A 16478-nucleotide genomic window follows, 5' to 3' on the forward strand; every position below is an offset into this window, starting at 1 on the left:
CTTGGAATAGAAAAAAAAAATAAAAAAAAAAAAAAATAATGGATAATGGACAGATGGACTTTTAGAATGGATAGATGGACTTTTAGAATGGATAGATGGACTTTTAGAATGGATAGATGGACTTTTATGATGGACAGATGGACTTTTATGATGGAGAGATGGACTTTTATGATGGAGAGATGGACTTTTATGATGGAGAGATGGACTTTTATGATGGAGAGATGGACTTTTATGATGGAGAGATGGACTTTTAGAATGGATAGATGGACTTTTATGATGGAGAGATGGACTTTTATGATGGAGAGATGCACTTTTATAATGGACAGATGGACTTTTAGAATGGATAGATGGACTTTTAGAATGGATAGATGGACTTTTAGAATGGATAGATGGACTTTTATGATGGAGAGATGGACTTTTATGATGGAGAGATGGACTTTTATGATGGAGAGATGGACTTTTAGAATGGATAGATGGACTTTTATGATGGAGAGATGGACTTTTATGATGGAGAGATGCACTTTTATAATGGACAGATGGACTTTTATAATGGACAGATGGACTTTTAGAATGGATAGATGCACTTTTATCATGGATAGATGCACTTTTATAATGGAGAGATGGACTTTTAGAATGGATAGATGGACTTTTATGATGGAGAGATGGACTTTTATGATGGAGAGATGGACTTTTATAATGGACAGATGCACTTTTATAATGGACAGATGGACTTTTAGAATGGATAGATGCACTTTTATCATGGATAGATGCACTTTTATAATGGAGAGATGGACTTTTATGATGGAGAGATGGACTTTTAGAATGGATAGATGGACTTTTATGATGGAGAGATGGACTTTTATGATGGAGAGATGCACTTTTAGAATGGATAGATGGACTTTTAGAATGGATAGATGGACTTTTAGAATGGATAGATGGACTTTTATGATGGAGAGATGGACTTTTATGATGGAGAGATGGACTTTTATGATGGAGAGATGGACTTTTATAATGGACAGATGCACTTTTATAATGGACAGATGGACTTTTAGAATGGATAGATGCACTTTTATCATGGATAGATGCACTTTTATAATGGAGAGATGGACTTTTAGAATGGATAGATGGACTTTTATGATGGAGAGATGGACTTTTATGATGGAGAGATGGACTTTTATAATGGACAGATGCACTTTTATAATGGACAGATGGACTTTTATGATGGAGAGATGGACTTTTATGATGGAGAGATGGACTTTTATGATGGAGAGATGGACTTTTATGATGGAGAGATGGACTTTTAGAATGGATAGATGGACTTTTATGATGGAGAGATGGACTTTTATGATGGAGAGATGGACTTTTATGATGGAGAGATGGACTTTTAGAATGGATAGATGGACTTTTATGATGGAGAGATGGACTTTTATGATGGAGAGATGCACTTTTATAATGGACAGATGGACTTTTAGAATGGATAGATGGACTTTTAGAATGGATAGATGCACTTTTATAATGGAGAGATGGACTTTTAGAATGGATAGATGGACTTTTATGATGGAGAGATGGACTTTTATGATGGAGAGATGGACTTTTATAATGGACAGATGCACTTTTATAATGGACAGATGGACTTTTATGATGGAGAGATGGACTTTTATGATGGAGAGATGGACTTTTATGATGGAGAGATGGACTTTTATGATGGAGAGATGGACTTTTAGAATGGATAGATGGACTTTTATGATGGAGAGATGGACTTTTATGATGGAGAGATGGACTTTTATGATGGAGAGATGGACTTTTAGAATGGATAGATGGACTTTTATGATGGAGAGATGGACTTTTATGATGGAGAGATGCACTTTTATAATGGACAGATGGACTTTTAGAATGGATAGATGGACTTTTAGAATGGATAGATGGACTTTTAGAATGGATAGATGGACTTTTAGAATGGATAGATGCACTTTTATCATGGATAGATGCACTTTTATAATGGAGAGATGGACTTTTAGAATGGATAGATGGACTTTTATGATGGAGAGATGGACTTTTATGATGGAGAGATGGACTTTTATGATGGAGAGATGGACTTTTATAATGGACAGATGCACTTTTATAATGGACAGATGGACTTTTAGAATGGATAGATGCACTTTTATCATGGATAGATGCACTTTTATAATGGAGAGATGGACTTTTAGAATGGATAGATGGACTTTTATGATGGAGAGATGGACTTTTATGATGGAGAGATGGACTTTTATGATGGAGAGATGGACTTTTATAATGGACAGATGCACTTTTATAATGGACAGATGGACTTTTATGATGGAGAGATGGACTTTTATGATGGAGAGATGGACTTTTATAATGGACAGATGGACTTTTAGAATGGATAGATGCACTTTTAGAATGGATAGATGCACTTTTATAATGGAGAGATGGACTTTTAGGATGGAGAGATGGACTTTTATGATGGAGAGATGGACTTTTATGATGGAGAGATGGACTTTTATGATGGATAGATGGACTTTTATGATGGAGAGATGCACTTTTATGATGGAGAAATGCACTTTTATGATGGAGAGATGGACTTTTATGATGGATAGATGGACTTTTATAATGGATAGATGGACTTTTATGATGGAGAGATGCACTTTTATGATGGATAGATGGACTTTTATAATGGATAGACAATAACAGATTTTTACAGCGATTGATTCCAACAATCTTTTCACAAAACTGACAAAACCTTGTCAAAATCCATCAACATTCAGTGCATGAGCTACATTCTGACATTCTAACTGAAAGTGGGTGAATATCAAAATACATGATAGAAACATTTTGTTACACCAATTACAAGTGTTTTTATTACAACATTTGGCCCTGGACTAGGGTATTCTATTTGTCCATTCTATTGGCTCTATTCTATTTTGAAGACTTGTGCTGGCTGCACAAGTCTAATTTAAGGCTCTCACAAATAAATAGTATGGGTATATTATACATTTTCTGAGTCATCAGAGTGCCTTGAGTATTGAAGTTGTTGACTTTTGTGTCCGTGGTGTTCTTTCATGGCACAGCGATTTTAGGCGGATTTTTAGTTTAGGCGGAAATTGTGAAAAAATGTGTGTTATTTCTGGTTTAAAGAAGTCATGTGACCTCTGTGTTTGTCATACAGATTCAGTACTGGGCTTAAATGAAAGCCTAAAAGGTCCCCTTTCCAGCGATACCAAGCACCATATTATAGAATATTGACAATATCCCTAGCATGAGCCTAAACCAGATATACACCAGATTTCAAAAACGGAATTTATCTTAGGGGGTTAGTAACTTCATGAGCTGAAAAAAGTGATTTCGCTACCACCCCTGCACTGCTATAGTGATTTTTCTAATACTAGGGGTGTATACCTTGCCAAATAACAATGATAGCATTTTTCCCCCCGATGATACCGATCAACCCCCCCTGGCTCATGGACTATATGTCTTTCGGAATTTTGAGAGTAGCCTACAATTCTATTGAGGTTCTGAGCCTGCTGATCAACTATTAGTGAAATCATCACAGATCCATTGATTTTGGTTGGATTTTTATGATTTTTTCTGTGGAGTGAGTATACTGTTTGGTGAAAAGAATGACATATTGACTGATGTCATAACTTGGGGGAATAGTTGATTGCCAATGAAGTAAAGATGAAAATATTGGAAAAAAGTGAGAAAACGCCTAATTTTTTGCATTAAATTGATGCAAAATCATGTAGAAATGTGTTTTAAGAGTTATTTTTTCAGTGGATGTTGTCAGCAAATGTGTTCTTTGTATCTGGAGTGCATTTATTGACAGCCTACCAAACCCACTGAGGATTTGAGGGAAAAAATCATTTTTCACATTTTTCTGATAAAAAATAAAGGGTGCATACACTAAAATGGCCACAATTTTTTTTCGCGATATTTCCGGCAGAGCAGACCCTCCAATTATTGGTACTTAGGGTCAAAGTTAACAGAAAAAACACAAATAAAAAGTATAACAGACCATGTCAGGTTCAACCCATTTTATTGAGCTTTTGAGACTTTGGCTCCCCGACTAAGGAGTAATTATGCTCAGTTCAGTGTCTCTGTAAGGTGATTTACAGACTGTTTAATAAACCGCATGTTGAACAAACAGTTTTCTTCTTTATTTTGTAGAGAAATGAAGCATTTAACCATTCAAAATGTATTAACTACTTCCTTACTAAGTCAGTTTTCACTTCTACAATCAATGGAAGAATGAATAATAAAAGTAGTATCATTGGGTCTCATTCATGAAACACGAGCAGAACGAATTTTTGTGTAAATCGTGTGTAAAGTGGTTCTGGCGTAAATTTTCGGATTCATTAAAATGTTCGTATTTTCCAAATGTTAGTTGGTCCGAAAGAAATCTACACCTGCTCCCAGCCACGCGTAAATAGTGCGTTTAACATCCGAACGTTTTTCTCATTAATAAGGCTGCATTTTAATTCACCTTAATCGGGTACATATTTACACAGCATTTTGAAAAAAATACTATATGTAGTAATTACATACGGGTTTTCTTTTTACTTTTATTACGAGAGCCAGTAATAGCATCTGCAAACGGAACACTTTAATCAAATAATTAATTGCTTTCAATAGGACCTCCTCCAGTTTGAATACGATTTTTTCGAAGTGGACTAGGCTAATTCGTTTTTTTGCAATCAAGCTTCATGTCGAACCATTTTCTTTTCACTTCTGGGACTGTTCGATTAACAGATGAAACTCCATTAACTGCATCTGTAATATGCTGCCAATCTTCCTTTTTTTGGTTTGGACAGAATACGAGACAGAGTTCTTTATTAAATTCATAAAAGAAACAATAATTAGCCTATAGGAATACTGGATTCTAAATCTCAAAGAAATGCCACAATCAAAACATATGTTTTCCAGGTAAATAAGTGTTTTATTCTTATTCTGACCAAGACATTTGTGCATTGCAATAAACTTATGATCACTTTGAACTTTTTTAATCATTATTTATTTATTGGAAAAAACTTTTTCAAGCTTCAATCAGTAGTCATATAAATAAATTATTACGTTTTTTTAACATGTAACACTTACTACGTTTACATGCAGCCAATAACCCGTTCAAAACCGGGATATTAGCAATAACCCGGTCGCGCACGGCCATGTAAACACCGGCAAAAACCCGGATATGCTCATATCCCGGTTTTTAAAAACCCGGATATTACCCCTGGGGTACCCCTTTTCTAACCCGAATATTTGGTCATGTAAACGCGTATCGGCATATCCCCATCAAAAGGAACATTGATTTGTGTTCTGCGCATGTTCTATTCGCAAGGAATCTTGGTCTTTTGAGTAGAGACGGCGCATACAGAAACCCGCGTGCAGTATACCGGAAGTAAACAAGAAGTAGAGGTTAACATGGCGAGACGCAGCACAGCAACACACTTTTGGAGCGAGAAGGAAAGCGCAAACAAAGGCGATCGCTATCTGCCCCGAACTATTCATTATCCGCATGCTGCTGTTGTTGTTGTCTTTGGATACAGGAAGAAGAATTGGAAATGACGCATATTGCGTCTTAAGGTTGTCCGTACGTCCTGACGCTAACCGTGCGTCGCCGTTTACATCGGGATATTCCCAACTGATTACAAATTCCATGTATACAGGAGTAACTCTCTCTGCTCACGCATGTAAACGGGTTATTCCGAATGTTTCAGAAACCCAAATAGTGACCCTAACCCGACCATAACCCGGATATTGGCTGCATGTAAACGTAGTCACTGTCTATGGTACCAGTCACCTTTTGAAAGTATAGTAGCTTTGCACTTCAAATAACAATTGGATCGATTATATTGTTACGCCACCAGATGGCGACAAATTACTTTTAAAAAACATTTGTCATTGAATCGTTCATTCAGGAGATTCGTTCAAAAATGCTGATTCATCTATGAAACAAGTGCATTTGATTGAGGAATTGAATCATTCATTCAAACCCAAGTTTTTTTTTTTTTTATATAATTCAGATTAATTAAACATTTTTAATAGACTTCAGCAATTAACATAAATTATGTTATTTTGTTTAGTTGTTTGTTCAGAATCGTGATCTCTATTTTTATTCTCAGTTTATCCAGAATTGTGTAGCTCTAATACATAGCTTGTGTATGTATCATTTTGTTCTATTTAAAGTAATGTATAGAAGGTAGGGCCCGAAAGTGACTCAAGCCCAGGGGCCCCCACCACCCTAAGTCCTGCCCTGCTCATAATACACATAATAAAACATGTCTGCACACAGTCCTACCTGAATTAATCCGCACCTCTAAATAGGCTTAACTTACTAGCACTAAAACGATCACATCAGTAGCCTACAACAGGCTTGTTAAAAGAAAGTTTACTGCACACAACGGCTGCCACATATTTAATTTATTTATCTACTCAAGCGCCCGAGGGCATAATCAGGTTCATTTGAACAACAGGCTTAGATAGCAATGGAGTATGAAATCTATACAGTAATAAGAACATTTCAAAACCTTTGGCGATTTTAGGGGATTATTAATCTTCAGAGTTTTACAAGTCCTCAAAAAGTAGGCTAGAGTTTGTCCACTTAACAGCACATTCGCAAAACATTTCAGAAACGCGAGATCAAGAAACTAACTGGAAATTAAAATAATAACAGGCCTTATTCATTCCATTTATAAACATTTCCTTTCATATAAACTGCCTATAAACTAAAGGCTATGTGTGTGATGTGATGAGAACATATTTGCCTCTGCCCTTTTCTCTTCAGAGAACCTGTTGCTATCCACCGATCCATGTTGTGGTTCTAACGGCACTGAACTTGAACGTCAGGCCGAGCGCGACTAGCCTATTTAATCACACAACAAGTCAACAACTTGACAGTTTAATTTAAATTTTATATTAATATAGGCCTACATATTCTTTTTACTTTTTATTTTTTTATGGGAATTTCCTGGTAAAATGAAGGTAAAAAAAATATTCTTTTATTTTGCCTTTCCACGGACCACCTGCAGTACCCATAGACAGTAAAGGCAGTACCCTCACGGACCACAGTTTGGGAATGGCCGCGCTAGTGCACAAACAATAACCGACCAAGACATGAAGGGGAACTTAAATACAGAGGTGATAATGACTCGACAACTATGGCAAGCCGTTTTAACATTTAATCATTTAAACCAACTAGTCTCTATTTTCATGCTACTAGTACTTATTTTTTAGATACTAGTATCTATTTCATTAAGTACTAGTACTTATTCATTAGCTACTAGTGCTTATTCTTTAGGTACTAGTGCCTATTCTTTAGAGTGCTTATTCTTTAGGTACTAGTACTTATTCAATAGATACTAGTACTTATTCATTAGATACTAGTACCTATTAAATAGATACTAGTACTTATTCATTAGATACTAGTTCTTATTTATTAGATACTAGTACTTATTCATTAGATACCTATTAAATAGATACTATAGTACTTATTCCAATAGTGACTAGTAATTATTCTTTAGTTACTAGTAACAAATATTTTTTTTTTTGCCATTGACTTCTATGGGGATCTGTCATTCAGATATCAACTATTCAGTTCTGACTAGTATGTATTCCAGTTGTGACTAGTACGTATTTATTAGATACTAGTAGTTATTCATTAGGTACTAGTACTTATTTTTTAGATACTAGTACCTATTACTAGATGCTAGTATTTATTCAATACATACTAGTACTAAGTCATTAGATACTAGTACCTATTAAATAGATACTAGTACCTATTAATTAGATACTAGTACTTATTAATTAGCTACTAGTACTTATTCAATAGATACTAGTACCTATTTATTAGATACTAGTATTTATTCCGAAAGTTACTAGTAAGATTTTTTATTTTACTAGTCACAACTGCTTTTTTACTCGTCTTATGGTATGACTAGTCAAAACGGCCACTGGAGAGTTCAATTAAAAATCTTACTAGTAAAATAAAAAATCGTACTGAAACGCAACGTGATGAAGACACTGAAAAGAGGTAAGCTTTTGTAACTTAAAGTACATTCGTTTATTGCATTTTTGGTCAAGAAATTAACTTTTAAACTGAATTTCAGAATTGCTATGAATTTTCAACAATTAGAAACGCGTTACTTACGAATACGTATGAAACCGTTTGTAGTGCCGTTGATGTAGCCTATGAAATGAGAGTGACTGTGCGCGAGTATTCAAAAACAAATAGCCTATATTATTTGAATTATTAAGCGAGTGAGCTTCCATCGAATGTAAGGTAGTTATTGTTTATTTCGTGGGATATGACCATGCATCGCATTGGCACGTAGGTATACGTAAGATTGCATACGTGCAGGTAAGATTGCATTAGTGCATTAAGAGGACTATTCAGACGGCGCCTGGGAGGCTCGCTCTCCCGCACGGAGAAATTCCTACTTTACATTAACGAGTTGTCACGTAGCTTATACTTGAGTATTTTTTAAGTAAATGTAGTTGTCATTTATTATATATGCATATAAGTTAGTATGCGTTTTGGTAACGTTAATGTACACATATAAAATTCGAAAACACATTGGCTGCAGCTCCATATGTGTGCACGATTTATCATTCAAAAATGGCGATCTTGATTCAAGCACAATATTATTCCTAAATGACAACGACGACTGTCTATTAAACCTTCGAAATTATTATCAAAATAAGTAAATGCCCTTTAAACAAAAGTTTAGCTTCGAATGAAGATTGTAGATCTATTACACTGTTAGGCTATTCCAGTAGTGACTGTTAAAATGTTTTCAATGAGATTCATTCAAAAGTCTTCATTAATTAACTTTAACTAATATATTTATATTTATTTATTTTTTGAATTAATCAATATTATTTAATAGACTCATTTTTATATTTAGGCATTTAATAATGGACTAATTTGTAACATTTAATTGTTTTTTTTAGATAGATTTTTGATCAACATACAAAATAATAATTACATAGATACACACACACACACACACACACACACACACACACACACACACACACACACACACACACACACACAGTGCGATTTTTTTAATGTTTATAAAAGAAGTCCCAACTGTCCACCAAGGCTTCATTTATTTGATCCAAAATCCAGCAAAAACTGTAATATTGTGAATTTAAAGTATCCGTTTTCTATTTGAATATATTTTAAGATGCAATTTAAAAGTTTGGGGTCAGTCAGATTTTTTTTTTTTTTTGAAAGAAATCAAATAAATTAATACTTTTATTCCGCAAGTATGCATATTGATCAAACGTGACATAGACATTTATAATGTTGCAAAATCTTTATATTTCAGATAAATGCTGTTCTTTGGAACTTTCTATTTGTCATATCCTGAAAAAAAATTGTACACAACGGTTTTCAACATTGATAATAATAATAAATGTTTCTTGAGCATTGAAACATCATATTAGAATGATTTCTGAAGGATCATGTGAGTAATGATGCTGAAAATACAGCTTTGCCAACACAGAAATAAACTGAATTTAAAATATTTTAAAATAGAAAAGTTTATTTTTAAATTGTAAAAATGTTTCACAATATTACAGTTTTTGCTGTATTTTGGGTCAAATAAATGAAGCCTTGGTGAGAAGAGACATCTTTTAAAAACATTAAAAAATCTTACCACCCAAAAACCTTTGACCGGTAGTTTATATCTAACTTGTACTATTAGCATTTATATTAAAATGTATAGTCTTACAGACTAGGATGATTGTCTACCTCTCAGAAAATCCTGAGAATCTCATCAAGTATTATCAGGTGAGCATCTAAAATGGATCAATAACCAATTTGAGCTCCAAACCTAAATAAACAACTTGTATAATGGAAATTAATTAATTTAACCAAATTAGATGTAAGAGGCTGTAAGATATTAATTTTATTTTAAAATATAAAGGTACATGTCTTTCTAATTTTGTGATTCAATACAATGTATTTTCAATGCAATGTATTTTTCGCGACAATCTGAACAATAACAAGTGATGATGCAAGTAAATGCAGATTTGCGGTTTTTTTTTTTTTTTTTTTTTTTTTTAAAGGTGCATTGCGCAACTTTTCATGTTAAAAATACCCGTTTTCTAACCCATACATGCTTAAACAATTGCCTGATGGGCTGACTGAGCCCTTCTCTGATCACTGCGATTGCCTCTGTACAGTAAAATAAATAAGAGGGATTCGGGTCGGAATCTGAGACTGGGCGTGACGTCATGCGCGTTCACGGCACGCTCATATGTCTGGCAGGTTTGTGTATGCGCCGACGCCGCCATTCTCCGTAGAAAATGGATTCTAAGAGACCGGCTTGTAGTTCATTTCAAACACCAACGCAAACTCCACGTAAGATAAAAAAAAAAAGAGAACTTTTGTCTAGTGCAACCAAAAGGTCCAAATTGGAGTCAGACAGGCGTCGGGGTAAGACGAGAGTAAACATAGGGAAGGCTTTCAACAAATGGAGAGATCTCCGGTCTGCTCTAGGGCTCAAACGGGATCCTCAGTTGGCTTTTTTCTTGATAAAAAGGTAAGATATATCCCATTCTCTAATGTCTGATACGGCCAATAATGACAATAAATGACGATCCATAAAATGTGTAATGCTTTAGCGTAAGCTAGATAAATGTACAATCGGAATAGGTTTTACTAACTTACCATTGTCAGTGATCAGGTTCAGAATGATTGTGATATAAAATGCTGATATATAAGGTAGATACTTAGACACAAATTTTGAGCAAATTACTGCTTAATTACGATGTATTGCTATTGGAATATGCTACTTAGCTGATCAATAAAACAGGCTAAACCCCCGCAAATCTTCGGCGGATTAGCCTGTTTGGCTTTTATGGTAAGGTCATAGTGCCACTTGATTGTTTATTACCTTGAGACATTTGGGTGTACTTTGTTGACCGAATGTGTATGGTATGGTATCATGATTACAATTTTGAGCTTTTACAAAGTTATAACTTATATTGTTCATGAACGTGTTTCCATAATAATAGTCATAAGTGGATACAGTAAACACATAACACAGTTCAACATGGAGATAGATGGGAATAAAAAACGAAGTTTTCTACTACCCCCATTTTTTCCCTCACACATAAGTGTGTTATTTACTCAATTGCCTTTCCTTTCACATATTTTAAATTACTTGCAGATTTAAAACTTTATTACCTCTGAAGACATTATGATTGTAAACAAAAGATTTGTGCGGCTGATGCTCCTTGGGTTATGACCAGCTCGAGCTCGTGCAAGCGTGCGTGTGCGTGTGGTCCGTGAGCGTGCACACCTCTGGTTGCAGTTTCGCTTGCCGCCAGAGGGGGCGTAGTTCTGCGAAAACTCAGACTCTCGCGCAATGCACCTTTAAGGATACTCATGTGTGTGTGAATAACAAAGGTTTTCTTGTTAATTTAAATTTTAATTATTCCAAGTTGGGATTACTTAAAAAGTGTGTTGCAAAAATGGTGCATAGATATTTTAAGTAAATCCAACACATCATTTTTTAGAGTGTAGTATCTATTTAATACAGTAGGTACTAGTATCTAATGACTTATTTATTTATTTATTTATATTTATTGAATACATACTAGTATCTAATATATATGTACTAGTCACAATTGGAATACACACTAGTCAGAACTGAATTGTTGATATCTGAATGACAGATCCCCATAGAAGTCAATGGCAAAAAAAAAAAAAAAAAAAAAATTGTTACTAGTAACAAAAGAATAATTACTAGTCACTATTGGAATAAGTAGTATCTAATGAATAAGTACTAGTATCTATTTAATAGGTACTAGTATCTAATGAATAAGTACTAGTATCTATTGAATAAGTACTAGTAACTAATGAATAAGTAGTATCTAATGAATAAGTACTAGTATCTATTTAATAGGTACTAGTATCTAATGAATAAGTACTAGTATCTATTGAATAAGTACTAGTAACTAAAGAATAAGCACTAGTATCTAAAGAATAGGCACTAGTAGCTAATGAATAAGTACTAGTACTTAATGGAATACATACTAGTATCTAAAAAATAAGTACTAGTAGCATGAAAATAGAGACTAGTCGGTTTAAATGATTAAATGTTAAAACGGCTTGCCATACGACAACAGGTGATGGTGATGATGATCACAGGTGATGAGGATGATGATGACGATGTGCAGGTGAAGGTGATGAAGACGGAGGTTTATGGGAAGTGTAGTGCAGACACAGACGAGGAAGAAGGCGGTGAATGTGACACAGAGAAAATGATTGGGTGTCCTCTCCTAACTTTAGAGGACCTACACAGTTCACGCTGCCTCAAGAGAGCTCACAGCATCATAAAGACACATCTCATCCAGGTCACTTTCTGTTCAATCTGCTACCGTCAGGCAGAGGTACAGAACCATCAGAACAAGGACAAACCGTTTTTCATTGACAAAAACAGTTTTTATCCAATAGCTGCACAAGCTCTAAATGCTATAAATGCGTATGTTATATGTGAAATGAGGGATTTTGTGCAATCAAATTCGGCATATATCCATTTACATTGTAATTTTTTTCTATTGTACATATTTCTTATATTTTTGCACTGTTTACATTTACATTCTGTACCATTTGATTGCATTAGTTTATATTTTTTTCAAATGGGTGTGTATGTGTGCACTTTTTTGAATGACAGTCTAAATATCGTTGTATAACTATACAATGACAATAAACATTCAATTCAATTTGAATTACAGAAGAGAGAAAGATAAAACTGCAGTCAAGAGCATTTCATTATGAAACACATGTAGGTTTTTTTTTTTTTTTTTTTTTTCACTCATGATGGAGAGAAACAGTTTTACTGACCTGCAGGTTCTCACGAGACAAACCACAATCATGAACTGAGTTTAAATGATTTAATGAACAAATTTCATTTGAATATTCTGCAGTATCGTGTGAAATTATAAATGAGATGCTTTAAAAAGAATGTATTTATATTTTTGTGAAGTTTTAACATTAGTATGGGTCTATGCATTTGATTTCATTTATCTCTTCATAGAGGATTGTCATTAAACTAACATTCATTAAACGGGAATGTGAAGTAACTGAGAATATTAAAGCAGTTTCTGGATGAAATGATTGGCTGAACTCCAGTGATCGTCACTCTTTCAGAGTTTCTCTTCCTCATATATGAGTCTCTCAGTCTCTCTTATTCTCTTCATCTCTCCACTAAACTCAAACTGCTTCACAGGGAAGATGCTGATCATTTTCTACTTCACTCTCCTCACTCTTCTGTCATGTAAGTTATTTCACTACAAACATGTTGTTCTCTCAGGGGTGTCAAAGTTGATGAAATTAATTGTATTGATTATAATTTTTCAGGTGTCAGATCTGTGAAAGTGTTCACACAGAAACCCTGACAGAACAAAAAGGCAAATCTGTGACTGGATTGTAACATTGAAAAGGATGATGGTTATCATGTCCACTGGTTGAAACAGAGTCCAAATGAAGCTCCTCAGTTTGTGTTGAGATTCTATCATTCACACAGCTCTCCTAACTATTATGGAGATGGTTTTACATCCAGCCGCTTCACATCTAGAGCTCAGTCAAAGATTGACTATAGTCTGATCATCAGTAATGTGGATGTTGGTGATTCTGCAGTGTATTACTGTGGCACATGGGACGGCTCTGCTAGAGAGCACGTATCACAGTGATTCACAGCATAACAAAAACCTCCTCACTGCTCACATTCACTTCTGCTTTTGCACACGTCTCACTTGATCTTGTCAATTCAATATACAATTTGGCTGATTTTTACACGTAACAGTTACATTAGTATATTTATATCAGTTAAATCAAGTGTAACTCCTAGAGTCACCTAGAGACATGTTGGAAATGTATATTTATCTTTATTTCATATTCGTTTATTTACGAAAGTTTTAGAGGAAAATTGAACGTACAATTTAATATTTTGATGAATCTATACATTTACTTTGGATATCTATTTTCTATGTTATATATTAAGACATTATACAGTATTATATCTGGAAAAGATGTGCACTAGTGACAGATGAAGTATCTAGTGAACAGTGACTGTGCTTCCCTAACACACTTTTTCATATCATTTCATTTCATTCATGAGAAGCTTATCATTATAGACCTTTAAAAGGCCTAATACTGTAAACCACATTCAAATATTACAGTGACTCATTTAAAAATATATATTAACATGTATTAGAAATATATTAACTGTCAGATACACCTCTGATTAACACTATATTAAAAAAAAGATTATTTTTTTAATTGTTGTATTACAGTTTTTCTCAGTCGATTGGACACATTTCTCTAAACTCAGTTCATTGCTCTAAACACACTCTTATCTTATAGTCAAACAGTTCATGAAGCTCTGTTTTTTTTTTTAAAGTAAATACTATATCATCAAAATTACAGGTGTGTTCTTTGTTGATTTCATAACATATTAAGCAGAAATATACACAGAAATACAGAAATATACTAATGTAAATGAGAACAATAGAAGCAGTTAAACTAACAATAGGACAACAATATGCAAGTGCTATGACCCTTCCCAGTTTAAAGGAACACTCCACCGTTTTTTGAAATAGGGCTTATTCACCTTCTTTCCTACATTTAGATAGGTGGGCAAATGCATTTTTGTCTCAGTGCATGCATTGTTTTAGTTTGACAGGGTCAGCGCTAGCTTAGCTTAGCATAATGAATGGAATCCTTTGTTGCCAGCTAGCATGTCCTGAGTAAAAGTGATATAAAAAAAAAAAAAAAAAAAAAAACCTAATTACTTCTTGTGGCCTGCGTATTCACAACGAGTACAAATAGCGATGCAGATTAACACTAGGCGATTTCCTAGGCAGATATTGACTTATATATTAAGGACTATATTAGGGGGAAGCACAGGCGAAGCACTGCTACTTGGGCGTGATATCTCTGCACCCAAGTAGCAGTGCTTCGCCTGTGCTTCCCCCTAATATAGTCCCAAGTCAATATCTGCATAGGAAATTGCCTAGTGTTAATCTGCATCACTATTTGTACTTGTTGTGAAAACGCAGGCCACAAGAAATAATTAGGTGGGTTTTTTTTATTTTATATATTACTTTTACTCATGACATGCTAGCTGGCAACAAAGGATTCCATTCATTATGCTAAGCTAAGCTAGGGCCGACCCTGTCAAACTAAAACAATGCATGCACTGAGACAAAAATGCATTTGCCCACCTATCTAAATGTAGGAAAGAAGGTGAATAAGCCCTATTTCAAAAAATGGTGGAGTGTTCCTTTAATCTAATGCAGTACATGTATTTATTTATTTATTTGTAATTTTTTTTAAAGAGATATAGAATAGAAGAGAAATTGTTAGTATTAATGTTCCGCCGAAAAAGATGTGTCTTCAGCCGTTTCTTGAAAGTGGCTATGGACTCATCCGCTCTGGTTGAGTTAGGCAGATCATTCCAGCAGGGAACAGTCATGGTAAAAGTCCAAGAAAGAGATTTAGTGCCTCTTTGAGATGGCACCACAAGACGTCGTTCACTTGCAGAGCGCACGTTTCTGGATGGCACGTAAGTCTGAAGTAAAGAGTTTAGGTAAAAGGGAGCAGAACCAGTAGTTGTTCTGTAGGCAAACGTCAGTGACTTGAATTTGATGCGAGCGGCAACTGGCAACAAGTGCAATTTTGTGAGGAGAGGAGTGACGTGCTCTCTTCTGCTCGTTAAAGACCACTCTAGCTGCAGCATTCTGGATCAGTTGTAGAGGTTTGACGACCTGCCAGGAGAGCATTACAATAGTCCAGTCTGGATAGAAGAAGCGCTTGGACAAGGAGTTGTCTAGCATGCTCTGATAGGAAGGGCCTGATCCTCCTCATGTTGTATAAGGCAAATCTGCAGGACAGGGCAGTTCTAGCAATGTGATCTGTGAAGTTCAATTATTGATCATCAATTGCAACTCCAAGGTTCCTGTTTGGCTATTTTATCTTATAGTCAAACAGATCATGAAGCTCTGTATTTTTTAAAAAGTAAATACTATCATCAAAACTACAGGTGTGTTCTCTATTGATTTCATAACATATTCAGCTATAGACACACAAATATACTAATGAAACTGCATTTTATCATAAAGTTCTTAAATGAGGAGTTTTGATTTAAACTTGATTTAAATATATATATATATATAATATATACACAGTATATATATATATATACACAATACACAAATGTTTGCTGTACAGTACTGCGATCACTCAACTTTATTGATCACGGCTCTGATTTACATCTGGACAGAGAATTTCATACAGAATATATTCTAATCATGCATTATTATCATCCATGTTTCTTCTGCCTCAACATCTGCACAGGACTCTTCTGTTGTGGGTGATGGTGTTGTTTAAAAATGACTTGCTCTTATTCCATTGCAAACACACTTGGTCATCTGAAATATGTTTGGACATT

General features: G+C 34.6%; 1 protein-coding gene across 1 annotated transcript in view; it reads left to right on the plus strand.

Annotated features, from left to right (window-relative positions):
* Positions 1 to 9757: 9757 nt before the first annotated feature.
* Positions 9758 to 16478, plus strand: part of LOC311304839 (uncharacterized protein) — a gene marked incomplete at its 5' end in the record, with an annotated part of 32175 nt that continues 25454 nt past the window's right edge. The window contains 3 exons of the mRNA XM_084432168.1: positions 9758 to 9808; positions 12205 to 12417; positions 13178 to 13304. Coding sequence (XP_084288294.1) covers positions 9758 to 9808; positions 12205 to 12417; positions 13178 to 13304 — 391 coding nt within the window. The remainder of the gene's footprint in view (positions 9809 to 12204; positions 12418 to 13177; positions 13305 to 16478) is intronic.

Source organism: Rutilus rutilus (genome assembly GCF_951802725.1).
Source record: "Rutilus rutilus genome assembly, chromosome: 1".
NCBI lineage: Eukaryota > Metazoa > Chordata > Actinopteri > Cypriniformes > Leuciscidae > Rutilus > Rutilus rutilus.